General features: G+C 44.2%; 1 protein-coding gene across 1 annotated transcript; it reads left to right on the top strand.

Moving 5' to 3' along the window:
• Positions 1-588: 588 nt before the first annotated feature.
• Positions 589-12248, top strand: LOC149982879 (uncharacterized). The gene is made up of 3 exons (XM_090238050.1): positions 589-3818; positions 3999-4080; positions 12102-12248. The coding sequence occupies exons 1-3, from the start codon at positions 846-848 to the stop codon at positions 12218-12220; spliced, it is 3174 nt and encodes a 1057-aa protein (XP_090094176.1). The 5' UTR covers positions 589-845; the 3' UTR covers positions 12221-12248.
• The last annotated feature ends 2745 nt before the right edge of the window (positions 12249-14993 follow it).

Below are 14993 nucleotides of genomic sequence, written 5' to 3'. Positions count from 1 at the left end.
TTGTGCGCTATATAGGGAATGGTGTCATGGAATTGCTTGATTGACAAAAACATTACTCTGTTTGTTGGCCATAGCTCACATTCGAGCAGCTCTCAATGCTGTGTCTGAAGATTGTTAAAGTCGTGACCCAGACAGCCCTCCGCATTCTCCTACCAGCGCTAGCTCGTATCATGGGGGTGAACCTGAGGAGTGGGGCAACCTCCCCAGAATCCCAGTGCTCTCTGACAGGGTCTGAGGATTCCTTAGGCGGTCTGGATGAGAGAGAGAAAAGGCTGCTGATCAGTGAGATGAACTACTGGACTAAGGAGAGGAGGAGGAATGGCAGTGCAGGATGCCGCCAAAAATCCACTCGCAGGACCTCATCACCATGCTGTTCGCCTAAGAGGTATGTTCACAGCAATATTTCAACATAATAATTGCAAGACCTGATCCATACTTATCATAAATTATTAACTTGGAATTCACACCTTGTAGTTTTAAGTTCTGGTCAGAAATGTTGCCACTGGGGGGGTGGGTCCAGGTGAAAGTCATTTTTAACTGGGTAAGCCATGAAGTCATCTATGAATAAATAGATCAGGTACATGCCTTTCAGAAATAATCATATTCTGATGTCGTACAAACATAAAAATCAGGCAAAAAATAGTGTCATTTTGCTTTTAGGCTTCTAGAACTAAGGTGGTATGAGAAGTAATCCATCATTGCTCTAATTTGGTTTTCAGGCTCACTAATGACCCAGATTAGATACAGTTGGTTACATTTGCATGGCTTAAGTGGTGATTGTGTGTTTATCTTCAAGGTCCCAGACCTCATTGCAGAGCTTGCCTGCAACTAGAGAGGCTCCCCTCATGGAGGAGCCTCTGAAGGCTCTTTTTGGGGTAACGGAAGAGAGCCTTCTGATATCCCTGGTTGAGGGTCACTCCAACCCCACCTCCTCCAGCTCCTCCGAGTTGAGCTGTGCTATCGTGGGGGAGGTGGTACACCAGCTTAACTCTGGCCTCTCAGTGGCCATTCAGGCCAGCCCGGGGAGTTGCCCCCCTATGGACAGTCAGGACATAGCAGCAGGCAAGGAGGTCATTCGGGTAGCCTCGGTTCAGATCCTGGCCGAGCTACAGAGCCAAACATCTGAGCCAGAGTGGGTAGGGTTTATCGAGCCCCTCATGGACCCTGTGACCGATGATGTGCTGGAGGCCATTGTCGGCACAATGGACAAAATGGCACAGGACTTCAACATCCTATTGGATCTGGCCAAGAAGATGACAATCTTGGGGTCTAAATTTCTGACCAATCTTCAATGTGACCTAGATGTTGTGTGTCCATCTGGGAAGGAAGGGACCACTCACTTTCTCAAAGAGACTGGATCCTCTACCAGTGTGGTGGCCAGAAAGATTCAGACCCTCTCTAGCCCCGACTTTCAGTCTAAAGCCCTGAAGGCGGTGAGCACCATCCTTACAAGGAAAGTCAGCAGCTCTTCTGGCATGGTTCCTTCCTCTAGGCCTTCTAGTGCTGCTCCTAGCCTCACTGAAGCCCCGCCGAATACCAGCTGCACAGCCCTGACATCTGTAACCTCCACTGCCACAGTGATTGTTAAGGCATTTGTGGGAGGCATGGAGACGATAGCATCATTTGAAGACACATGTGAAGCAGTTGATTGGCCAGTTCCTGTAAATGACCACAAAACAGGGTCTTCACAGAAGAGAACCTTCTCTCTAGCCGGCACACTCTATGGCCGTATACGAGCAAAGCTGAGGGACCTTTTAACTCTAGCCGCTCGAGAAGAAGGTGTGGCTAAGGATGCTTCTCTTCGGGAGTCTTCAGACACCCTGGAAAAGGCAACTGTTTCAACTGTTGAGGTCCAGTTACCCAGCACCGAACACAGTAGAGTTCCCAGAGAGAGCCAACCAATACCAGCTCTCTGTCTCTCCAATCTGGATACCAGTACTCAAGAAGTTCTTAGCAGTGTTTTTTCCATCTACAAGTCAGAGTTATCAAAAGTGGAGAATAAATCCTTAACCGTTGTCAGTTCATCTGATGAGTCCCTAGAGGCTTGTTGGTTTGTTGATGGTGTCCTATCAAAGCTTGATGACTATACTATTTCCCAGTCACCCTCACCCAATGAAGACTTGAGCGTGAGTACTCAATATTCTCAACTGAGCTCAGAAGAGAGTGTCAGAATCACAGAGTCCTCAACTAGTCTGATTCAGAGCATTAAGAAGCTCTCTAGCAATGACTTTCAGACTCAGGCAGAAGAGGCAGTGAGTAAAGTGCTGATGAGATCCAGTCATTCCTTTATCACACAGATCAGCCATACTGGTCTTCAGAAAAGTCTGCAGGCTGGCTTATCATCTAGCTCACCATCAGAGATCCATGTCCTTTCAGAATCCATGTCCTCCATGTCCTCTGAGAATACAGCCTCTGGATTAGTGGAAACCTTTGTCAAAGGAATGGCGACTATTTTCCAGAAAAATGAGTCCACTGACACTGTGCTACTGGAAAGAAGTGGGAGAGTTTCACAGTGCTCCCACGGGGGCTCCCAACTGGATGATACTGAATTGAGTGTTAAAATATCAGAGGAGAAGCTTTGGTCAACAGCTAAGAACATCTGCGTCAGTATGAAGAACACACTTAAGGATTTCTTCACAGGGCTGAAGCCATCCGGATCCGAAAGGACAGAAATGGCTTCTTCCAAAGAGACCCTTGGGGAAATCCTGGTTGCTATCCAGAGTGAAATCTCAAACTTCGGGCGAATGAAGGATTCCAGGGAGCTCCTTCAGATCAATGATATGGTAGGAACTATGCTGAAGGAGATTGAGAAAAGTGAGGATGACAGTGAACAAGTCTGCCAAGACATCCCTCGAACCTGTTCATCTTTATCCACTTCTTTAAATGGTCGTAGTTCCTTGTCCAGCTCTTCAAAGGGTCCTAGGTCAGAGTGTGAGTTAGAGATCAACCTCCCTGGCACTCCCATCCCTGACGAAGTGCCTTTTGATCTGACCTGCCCCATCGTCAGGAGCTCCTGCATCGACACCAGGGACTCTAAAATGCCAGAGATTTCTACAAGTGACCTAAAGACAAAGATGATGGCACACACAGATGAACCCCTGCATTGTAACAGTCCAATGACTGACAGCAGCCGACCACCGAGTGCTAAAGTCTCTTTTCGATCCTCAACTCCGTCTTTCACCAGCAAGGGAACCTCTTTGGTACCAAAGGGAGAGGGTATTGACATTGAAGAGAAGGAGGTGTGTATCCCCAGCAGCTCTGGCCATCTGAGGGAGCTCTTAATCATCCCGGACATCAGCAGTGCCACTACATTCCCACTGCAGTACTTGATGGACTCCAGCAAAGATGATGGCATCTGTTTTGTCACCATACTGGTGATAAGGTTGCTATCGGAGATCAGACCCTCAGCCCTAGATGGACCCTCCCAACAGGCAGCAGATCTGACAGAAACATCTCAGCAACTCATCAGACAAGTCCTGTCTGAGTTCTGTGCTGCATCTAGATTATCCAGGACACAGGCATATTCCCAGAACCTGAACATCCAAAGGGTGTTCAGAGGTGTACATAAAAACCTCATGGAGGAGTTTGGCTCTTATAACACCCTGCAAGCTGCTATGTCCTCCCAAGACCCTGCATTTGACAGAGTCCTGGTAAAGTCCTTGACCCAGCAGCTGGTACAGGGATGCAAGGAGGCGTCAAGACCAGCTTCTGCTGCAACAAACCCATCAGACCAGGCTGAGACGGAGAGGGGGGCTGAGCAGAAAGCAAGAAGGAGCTTCCTTTGCTTTTCAATGACCAAACTCAGGATCAACTTCAAGGTATAGCAGGGAGTTAGCATTTGTTTTTTGTTCCAGTTAGGTGCTGATGTTATTGATGTGGCTATGATAAGACAAATACATTAAATAAATGTTTTATTCATCACTAAATTGTTGCCTTGGATTCAGAAGTGTTCCATTTATTTATTCTCTGTACCATTTTCTTTACCTTTCTTCTGTTAGCGTTCCAAGAGAGCAAACAAAAAGGACTGCCATTCAGTCCAGGAACAGACTGAGATTCCCTCTACTGATGGACATTGCATAGGTAAGGATGTTTAAGAGCTCTGCTATAGCTTGTAGTTTTGGTTTAGGTGTGTGTTAGAAACATAGGTATGCCTACCAAACTCATAGCACTTGTTATTTTTCAACGTTACTATTCTGCATCTCTCTCCCCCCCAGTTGGAGAGGTTTCTCCCTCCATATCTCAGTCTGTCAAAAAACGATCCTTGATTGTCAGGGTCTTTTCAGCAATGATGAAGCCATTTAGGCGCTTCACCAAGAAGAACCTGTAACCTGTTACGCTGCATGAAGAACTACTTATGTAACAGCAAGACTTTTGACTAGAGGAATTTCTGCATGTCTACCCTTTCAAAGTCTATTTGATCAAATAAATGCCATTGATTTTACAAGAATTTCAAGTGTTTTGGAAGATTGATAATACTAAAGCAGATTTTCTCAGAGAAATGCACTAGTTCCCCCTTGGTTACACATTTATTGTGCAGTTTTTGAGTTGGCAGGACTTGGTGCAGCAGGTAGCCTTGTGGTTAGAGCATTGGGCCAGTAACTGAAAGGTTGCTAGGTCAGATCCCTGAGCTAACCATGTAAAAATATGACGTTCTGCTCCTGAACAAGGTAGTTAACCCACTGTTCCTAAGCTGTCATTGTAAATAAGAATTTGTTCTAAACTGACTTGTCTAGTAAAATAAATAAAATAACCACAGCTTGACTCTAATACAATAGTTGCTGCATAGACTGTCAGATAACCAGATGTTCTCTATTAATTTAGTTAGATTGGTAAGAGCTTATTAGCAGCAAGGGGAAAACACATAGAGGAGAATTAGCTATCTGCAGCTAGATCAACCCTCTGAGATGTTTTCTATATGTTGAAAATATAAGGTCCAACAGTTGACAGTGTATGTCAGAGCAAAAACCAAGCCATGAGGTCGAAGGAATTGTCCATAGAACTCAGAGACATGATTGTGTCAAGACACAGATCTGGTGAAGGGTACCAAAACGTTTCTGCAATATTGAAGGTCCCCAAGGACACAGTGGCCTCCATCATTCTTAAACGGAAGAAGTCTGGAACCACCAAGACTCTTCCTAGAGCTGGCCGCCAGGCCAAACTGAGCAATCGGGGGAGAAGGGCAGTGGAGTATCTTCAACAGCCATAGGCCCAGGGATTTCACATCACATTCCATGATGCAATGCAGAATACGGCTTCACACAGAACAATCACCAAACCCATAAGATAACACTTAGCACAGCCAACCATCATGTATCACATGAAGAGGCATGTGTGTTCTCCAGACGTGATACCTTGTCATGGACCTGCTGTTTCGATCTTCGCTCTCTCTCTCCCTCTCCCCCACCTCTCTCTCTCCCTCTCTCTCTCTACCACACCTGTTGTCTCGACCTCTGAATGTTCGTCTATGAAAAGCCAACTGACAATTACTCCGGAGGTGCTGACCTGTTGCACCCTCTGTAACCACATTATTTTGTTGACTCTGCTGGTCATCTATGAAGAATGTTTGAACTACAGTACTTGAAGAACGATCTGGCCTTACGATCTGGCCATGTACGCTTATAATCTCCACCGGCACAGCCAGAAGAGGACTAGCCACCCCTCAGAGCCTGGTTCCTCTCTAGGTTTCTTCCTAGGTTCCTGTTTTTCTAGAGAATTTTTCCTAGCCACCGTGCTTCTAAATCTGCATTGCATGCTATTTGAGGTTTTAAGCTGGGTGTCGGAATAAGCATTTTGTGACATCTGCCGATGTAAAAAGAGCTTTATAAATAAATTGTACTGATTGATTGATGATTGATTGTATGAAATGGAGTAGCATATATCCATCATGTAAAATGAACATTGAGCACTGTCTCCATGGAGTATAGCACTGCAGCCTTAGGCAATGTATATTTAAGTGGTGCATAACATTATCTCATATCACATGTATGGCAAGACATGATTGATGTAATTAGATGCTCTGGAGAGATCCCACCCTCCTTCCCCAACACATGTAGAATGCTTAGAAACCACCAGAAACCTGTGAAATAGATCAACAGATGATGTTTTATCTCCTCTCAAGGTCTGTTGATTTACAGTATCTCAGAATCAGGAACTGTCATATCCCATGTGATATGTCAAAACAAGTTGATACATGGTGCATTGGGTTTGTATTTATTGTGGATCCCCTTTAGCTGCAGCAGTTACTCTTCATGGGGTCCAGTAAAATGAAGGCAGTTATATAATTGTAAAAACATTCCCGATACATTCACAACAGATTTCACAAAATCCATGTTCCTTTTTGATTTCGGGGCAGGCTGTCAACAGCACGTACTGTGACACTATGATAAGTCAACAATACCTCTAGGCATATCTGACGTCATGTATTTGATATCTTTATGTGAAGGTTCATGTCCATATTGACATCAGTTCATTGTGTTTGAGGACGGTTCACTGACCAGTTTCCAACGGATACGATTAGACTAGTTTAACAGTTACAGAACAGCTACAGTAGCCTATCAGAACAGCTACAGTAGCCTATCAGAACAGCTGCATTATCAGAGGCGCAGAGCCTTAATTAACGGGCTACACATAATGGCTGACGACAGCCAGGTAAGGTTCATTTTAGCCTACGTGTAATGAGCTTTACAGTTGTCCTAATCCCATCTTGTTCTAATGGCAAGTCTGCCTTAAGTGCAGAAACTATGGTTGATATTAGAAAATAAGTATGATTGGAAGTTTAGGCAAGTAATTCCAATTGGGGAATTGTTGTGGGATGTTAGCATACCATATTGCGCGTGTAGCATTCGTGCCATGGAGGATCGTGCAGGCCGGCAGGTTGCTACAGGATCCTAGTATCATGTATGTTATAGGGATGAGATCTGGCCGACTTTTTCACCTGAACTGCTCATTGGCTGTCCATAATGAGCCCAGCGAGCAGGATGTGTAGCTGGGCTCTGCAATAATTAGTTCCCAGAGCAATTACAAATAACTATTCTTGTTTTAAAAGCGTCATTACAACTAGCAACATGACGGTCAGTCACCTCTAAGCATGACTCAGTAGAAACGCAATGTGTTGGATTTGTCCATGTCTCGCTAAATTAACCTAGCTACCATAACAGCCGTGGAGAATTTATACTACAGTTTTAAGGGATCTCTCTGAAGGTTTTAGATGATACAGTGGTGCTTCGTCCTCTGGATGAAGAACCATACATCTCGGCTTGGCTTCATTGCATTATTATTTGGGGAACGTTGACATGCCATTTGTGTTGACGGATGGATGAAAATAATGTAATTATAGTATCGTTATACATAGGCTAGCAGGAAAATCCGCATGAGATATCCATAGAACTGAGCCCTGCTCCATTTCAGCACCATGCCGCGGTCTCAGGTGCTGCCCAGACTCGAAACATTTCAGCACCATGGCACTGTCCCCTGACGCCAAGATACGTGTCAGCTCTATGCAACGGAACGTCTTTGATTTGAAATTATTCTGCAAGTGGTTATAATTTATTGCACGTCCTAGTTTTGCAGCTTTACAACCTCAGAATTATAGCTAATGGATGGCAGCGAGTTACGTTTTTGTATATGGTGATGAATGACGATGCATGATAAACCATAAATTAAACGCAAAAACGTGCACTTAGACATATTTTCGTTTGGCAGAACTTTGACAAGCTTTGATTTGTTTTCTAATGACATTGACAATTCATATAGATATTAGACTTAGGCCTAATTGTGACATCATGTGTGTATGACATCTTTGAAGAATGCTCTGGCTTCAGCCAATCGGAATCGAGTATTCAACAATGCTTTGGCATAATTCAAGGACGTTCATATTCACTTCAGTTGTCTGCCGATGGTTCACTGACGTTTTTTCAAAGGAGGTATTAGTATTTCCTCTAAACATCCTACAACAATAAGCTACTCATCATGTCAGATGACAGCAAGGTATGGTTCATTTGCCTATTTTGAGTTTAGAGGAGAAATTACTAACAATATAGTAGGTCACTAACACAGCAATAGGTCTCACTGGTTTGATCCATGGCCTGAAATCTGACCACTATTGCCGTTTTGTTTAAAATAGGAGCGAATAAGTTGTTTCATAAAGTCACAACCTAGGACTGATATTGACCTCTTATTTATCCACCAGAGCGTGAAATGGGAGGATCCCCCGGATGACCAAAATAAAGTTGTGGAGAACATGAAGGATGAAACAGAGACACATGAGACCAACAAGAACAGGACAGGAGGCAAGGTAAGAAATATGCTGTCCTTTACACATGCTCTGCCTACTTAGGCACAGATCTAGGATTAGTTTACTATCACTAAATCCTAGCCTTAAAGCATTAGGAGACGCTACACTGACCTTAGATCTGCTATTAGACCTATAATCTGTTGTCATGTAGGCTAAACGTAAGTCCAGTGGCAGTGCCAAGAAGACTTCCGTGGAGGAGGACAGCAGCATTGGTGCAGGTCCGAGATTACTTCATGTTGGGTGCAGGTTGTGTTCAAATTCATCAGCACCGATCTGAGTAGATAGTATCTATATAGGTGAAAGCAATATAGTGGAGGCCCGCAGAGAGATGTGCTTTTACCTGTCCAGTGCAATCAAATCCCTAAAGGTGAAGGAAATTAGGGATCAAGTTCAGATTCAACTTTAGATTTCTCTTTGCGGTTTCCCAGAGTCTTCTCAGACACCCGGGTGTGGTTTCCGGGAAAGGAGATCTATCATTGAGCAGCTGGAGAAGGAGGCTCAGAAAACTCTAATGCCTTCTCTCAAGATTGGGACATGCTGTGCCCCAATCCTCCTCTCCTTCCTGAGGAGTCTAACTGATGAGCAAGTCCCATGTCTTTTTCCAACCTCACATACAACAACTCTGAATTTATAGTCATAGTGCACCTTCTAACCACAAATGGGATTTCAAACACTACACTTAACCCTAACATCACTGTAACCACACACCTAACTCTTCCTGTAAATCAAGAACAAAATATCTCATGGACTTGCTAATTGCTTAAATAAATACACGTTTATTTTCCCTGACATGGCTATCTAGTGACTCCACTAACTCAACACCAGTGTGCAGGTAAAATATGTTTCCTTTCTTTTCTTTTCTCTAGCCAATGGAGAGTGATTCAGCAGGGCATGAAAAATAATGTAAGTCTCTCCACATAAGGTTCTGGTCAAAAGTTGTGCGCTATATAGGGAATGGTGTCATGGAATTGCTTGATTGACAAAAACATTACTCTGTTTGTTGGCCATAGCTCACATTCGAGCAGCTCTCCATGCTGTGTCTGAAGATTGTTAAAGTCGTGACCCAGACAGCCCTCCGCATTCTCCTACCAGCGCTAGCTCGTATCATGGGGGTGAACCTGAGGAGTGGGGCAACCTCCCCAGAATCCCAGTGCTCTCTGACAGGGTCTGAGGATTCCTTAGGCGGTCTGGATGAGAGAGAGAAAAGGCTGCTGATCAGTGAGATGAACTACTGGACTAAGGAGAGGAGGAGGAATGGCAGTGCAGGATGCCGCCAAAAATCCACTCGCAGGACCTCATCACCATGCTGTTCGCCTAAGAGGTATGTTCACAGCAATATTTCAACATAATAATTGCAAGACCTGATCCATACTTATCATAAATTATTAACTTGGAATTCACACCTTGTAGTTTTAAGTTCTGGTAAGTTCTGGTTCTGGAAATGTTGCCACTGGGGGGGTGGGTCCAGGTGAAAGTCATTTTTAACTGGGTAAGCCATGAAGTCATCTATGAATAAATAGATCAGGTACATGCCTTTCAGAAATAATCATATTCTGATGTTGTACAAACATAAAAATCAGGCAAAAAATCGTGTCAGTTGGCTTTAGGCTTCTAGAACTACGGTGGTATGAGAAGTAATCCATCATTGCTCTAATTTGGTTTTCAGGCTCACTAATGACCCAGATTAGATACAGTTGGTTACATTTGCATGGCTTAAGTGGTGATTGTGTGTTTATCTTCAAGGTCCCAGACCTCATTGCAGAGCTTGCCTGCAACTAGAGAGGCTCCCCTCATGGAGGAGCCTCTTAAGGCTCTTTTTGGGGTAACGGAAGAGAGCCTTCTGATATCCCTGGTTGAGGGTCACTCCAACCCCACCTCCTCCAGCTCCTCCGAGTTGAGCTGTGCTATCGTGGGGGAGGTGGTACACCAGCTTAACTCTGGCCTCTCAGTGGCCATTCAGGCCAGCCCGGGGAGTTGCCCCCCTATGGACAGTCAGGACATAGCAGCAGGCAAGGAGGTCATTCGGGTAGCCTCGGTTCAGATCCTGGCCGAGCTACAGAGCCAAACATCTGAGCCAGAGTGGGTAGGGTTTATCGAGCCCCTCATGGACCCTGTGACCGATGATGTGCTGGAGGCCATTGTCGGCACAATGGACAAAATGGCACAGGACTTCAACATCCTATTGGATCTGGCCAAGAAGATGACAATCTTGGGGTCTAAATTTCTGACCAATCTTCAATGTGACCTAGATGTTGAGTGTCCATCTGGGAAGGAAGGGACCACTCACTTTCTCAAAGAGACTGGATCCTCTACCAGTGTGGTGGCCAGAAAGATTCAGACCCTCTCTAGCCCCGACTTTCAGTCTAAAGCCCTGAAGGCGGTGAGCACCATCCTTACAAGGAAAGTCAGCAGCTCTTCTGGCATGGTTCCTTCCTCTAGGCCTTCTAGTGCTGCTCCTAGCCTTACTGAAGCCCCGCCGAATACCAGCTGCACAGCCCTGACATCTGTAACCTCCACTGCCACAGTGATTGTTAAGGCATTTGTGGGAGGCATGGAGACGATAGCATCATTTGAAGACACATGTGAAGCAGTTGATTGGCCAGTTCCTGTAAATGACCACAAAACAGGGTCTTCACAGAAGAGAACCTTCTCTCTAGCCGGCACACTCTATGGCCGTATACGAGCAAAGCTGAGGGACCTTTTAACTCTAGCCGCTCGAGAAGAAGGTGTGGCTAAGGATGCTTCTCTTCGGGAGTCTTCAGACACCCTGGAAAAGGCAACTGTTTCAACTGTTGAGGTCCAGTTACCCAGCACCGAACACATCCCGGACATCAGCAGTGCCACTGCATTCCCACTGCAGTACTTGATGGATTCCAGCAAAGATGATGGCATCTGTTTTGTCACCATACTGGTGATAAGGTTGCTATCGGAGATCAGACCCTCAGCCCTAGATGGACCCTCCCAACAGGCAGCAGATCTGACAGAAACATCTCAGCAACTCATCAGACAAGTCCTGTCTGAGTTCTGTGCTGCATCCAGATTATCCAGGACACAGGCATATTCCCAGAACCTGAACATCCAAAGGGTGTTCAGAGGTGTACATAAAAACCTCATGGAGGAGTTTGGCTCTTATAACACCCTGCAAGCAGCTATTTCCTCCCAGGACCCTGCATTTGACAGAGTCCTGGTAAAGTCCTTGACCCAGCAGCTGGTACAGGGATGCAAGGAGGCGTCAAGACCAGCTTCTGCTGCAACAAACCCATCAGACCAGGCTAAGACGGAGAGGGGGGCTGAGCAGAAAGCAAGAATGAGCTTCCTTTGCTTTTCAATGACCAAACTCAGGATCAACTTCAAGGTATAGCAGGGAGTTAGAATTTGTTTTTGGTTCCAGTTAGGTGCTGATGTTATTGATGTGGCTATGATAAGACAAATACATGAAATAAATATTTTTTATTCACCACTAAATTGTTGCCATGGATTCAGAAGTGTTCCATTTATTTATTCTCTGTACCATTTTCTTTACCTTTCTTCTGTTAGCGTTCCAAGAGAGGAAACAAAAAGGACTGCCATTCAGTCCAAGACCATACTGAGATTCCCTCTACTGATAGACATTGCATAGGTAAGGATGTTTTAGAGCTCTGCTATAGCTTGTAGTTTTGTTTAGGTGTGTGTTAGAAACATAGGAATGCCTATCAAACTCATAGCACTTGTTATTTTTCAACGTTACTATACTGAATCTCTCTCTCTCTCTCTCTCTCTCTCTCTCTCTCTCTCTCTCTTACCCCATCCATTTCTCTTGTGTTTCTAGCTCCAATTGGAGAGGTTTCTCCCTCCATATCTCAGCCTGTCAAAAAACGATCCTTGATTGTCAGGGTCTTTTCAGCAATGATGAAGCCATTCAGGCGCTTCACCAAGAAGAACCTGTAACCTGTTACGCTGCATGAAGAACTACTTTTGTAACAGCAAGACTTTTGACAAGAGGAATTTCTGCATGTCTAACCTTTCAAAGTCTATTTGATCAAATAAATGCCAATGATTTTACAAGAAATTCAAATGTTTTCGAAGATTGATAATACTGAAGCAGATTTTCTCAGAGAAATGCACTAGTTCCCCCTTGGTTACACATTTATTGTTCAGCTTTTGAGTTGGCAGGACATAGGGTGTCAGGTAGCCTTGTGGTTAGAGCATTGGGCCAGTAACCAAAAAGTTGCTAGCGTCAGATCCCTGAGCTGGCCATGTAAAAATATGTTGTTATGCTCCTGAACAAGGTAGTTAACCCACTGTTCCTAAGCTGTCATTGTAAATAAGAATTTGTTCTGAACTGACTTGTCTAGGAAAATAAATAAAATAACCACAGCTTGACTCTAATACAATAGTTGCTGCATAGACTGTCAGATAACCAGATGTTCTCTATTAATTTAGTTAGATTGGTAAGAGCTTATTAGCAGCAAGGGGAAAACACATAGATGAGAATTAGCTATCTGCAGCTAGATCAACCCTCTGAGATGCTTTCTACATTTTTTTTCTATATTTTTTTATTTCACCTTTATTTAACCAGGTAGGCAAGTTGATTTACAATTGCGACCTGGCCAAGATAAAGCAAAGCAGTTCGACACATACAACGACACAGAGTTACACATGGAGTAAAACAAACATACAGTCAATAATACAGTTTAAACAAGTCTATATACGATGTGAGCAAATAAGGTGAGATAAGGGAGGTAAAGGCAAAAAAAGGCCATGGTGGCAAAGTAAATACAATATAGCAAGTAAAACACTGGAATGGTAGATTTGCATTGGAAGAATGTGCAAAGTAGAAGTAAAAAATAATGGGGTGCAAAAGAGCTAAATAAATAAATAAAATAAAATAAATACAGTAGGGAAAGAGGTAGTTGATTGGGCTAAAGTATAGGTGGGCTATGTACAGGTGCAGTAATCTGTGAGCTGCTCTGACAGTTGGTGCTTAAAGCTAGTGAGGGAGATAAGTGTTTCCAGTTTCAGAGATTTTTGTAGTTCGTTCCAGTCATTGGCAGCAGAGAACTGGAAGGAGAGGTGGCCAAAGAAAGAATTGGTTTTGGGGGTGACCAGAGAGATATACCTGCTGGAGCGCGTGCTACAAGTGGGTGATGCTATGGTGACCAGCGAGCTGAGATAAGGGGGGACTTTACCTAGCAGGGTCTTGTAGATGACATGGAGCCAGTGGGTTTGGCGACGAGTATGAAGCGAGGGCCAGCCAATGAGAGCGTACAGGTCGCAATGATGGGTAGTATATGGGGCTTTGGTGACAAAACGGATTGCACTTTGATAGACTGCATCCAATTTGTTGAGTAGGGTATTGGAGGCTATTTTGTAACTGACATCGCCAAAGTCGAGGATTGGTAGGATGGTCAGTTTTACAAGGGTATGTTTGGCAGCATGAGTGAAGGATGCTTTGTTGCGAAATAGGAAGCCAATTCTAGATTTAACTTTGGATTGGAGATGTTTGATGTGGGTCTGGAAGGAGAGTTTACAGTCTAACCAGACACCTAGGTATTTGTTGTTGTCCACGTATTCTAAGTCAGAGCCGTCCAGAGTAGTGATGTTGGACAGGCGGGCAGGTGCAGGCAGCGATCGGTTGAAGAGCATGCATTTAGTTTTACTTGTATTTAAGAGCAATTGGAGGCCACGGAAGGAGAGTTGTATGGCATTGAAGCTTGCCTGGAGGGTTGTTAACACAGTGTCCAAAGAAGGGCCAGAGACTCACCAGCAGCAAGAGCGACATCACTGATGTATACAGAGAAGAGAGTCGGTCCAAGAAAATAACCCTGTGGCACCCCCATAGAGACTGCCAGAGGTCCGGACAGCAGACCCTCCAATTTGACACACTGAACTCTATCAGAGAAGTAGTTGGTGAACCAGGCGAGGCAATCATTTGAGAAACCAAGGCTGTCGAGTCTGACGATGAGGATGTGGTGATTGACAGAGTCGAAAGCCTTGGCCAGATCAATGAATGCGGCTGCACAGTAATGTTTCTTATCGATGGCGGTTAAGATATCGTTTAGGACCTTGAGCGTGGCTGAGGTGCACCCATGACCAGCTCTGAAACCAGATTGCATAGCAGAGAAGGTATGGTGAGATTCTATTGTTTTCATACTGTTTTTATTTATTTACTTTTCTGCTCTTTTGCTCACCAGTATCTTTACCTGCACATGACCAGCTGATCATTTATCACTCCAGTGTTAATCTGCTAAATTGTAATTATTCGCCTACCTCCTCATGCCTTTTGCACACAATGTATATAGACTCTTTTTTTCTTTTTTTTCTACTGTGTTATTGACTTGTTTATTGTTTACTCCATGTGTAACTCTGTGTTGTTGTCTGTTCACACTGCTATGCTTTATCTTGGCCAGGTTGCAGTTGTAAATGAGAATTTAATCTCAACTAGCCTACCTGGTTAAATAAAGGTGAAATAAAATAAAAATAAAAATCAGGCACTTTTTTTCAGAAAACCGATGGCAGCGTCTATCATTGCTCTTCTACCATCTATCCCATGTCTGCACCTCCCTCTTCCATCAAAAACAAATTATCTGGTTAAAGTTAGTTAGGCTAGGGGTTAGGGTTAGGGTTAAGGTTAAAGTTAAGTTTAGGAGTTAGGTTAAAGGGTTAAGGTTAGAGTTAGGGGAAGGGTTAGCTATAAGGGTTAGGGGAAGGGTTAGCTAAC

This window comes from Oncorhynchus mykiss, chromosome 6, assembly GCF_057628025.1.
Source record: "Oncorhynchus mykiss isolate SJ-2025 chromosome 6, ASM5762802v1, whole genome shotgun sequence".
Classification (NCBI taxonomy): domain Eukaryota; kingdom Metazoa; phylum Chordata; class Actinopteri; order Salmoniformes; family Salmonidae; genus Oncorhynchus; species Oncorhynchus mykiss.
This window is presented reverse-complemented; position numbering and strand designations above follow the sequence as displayed.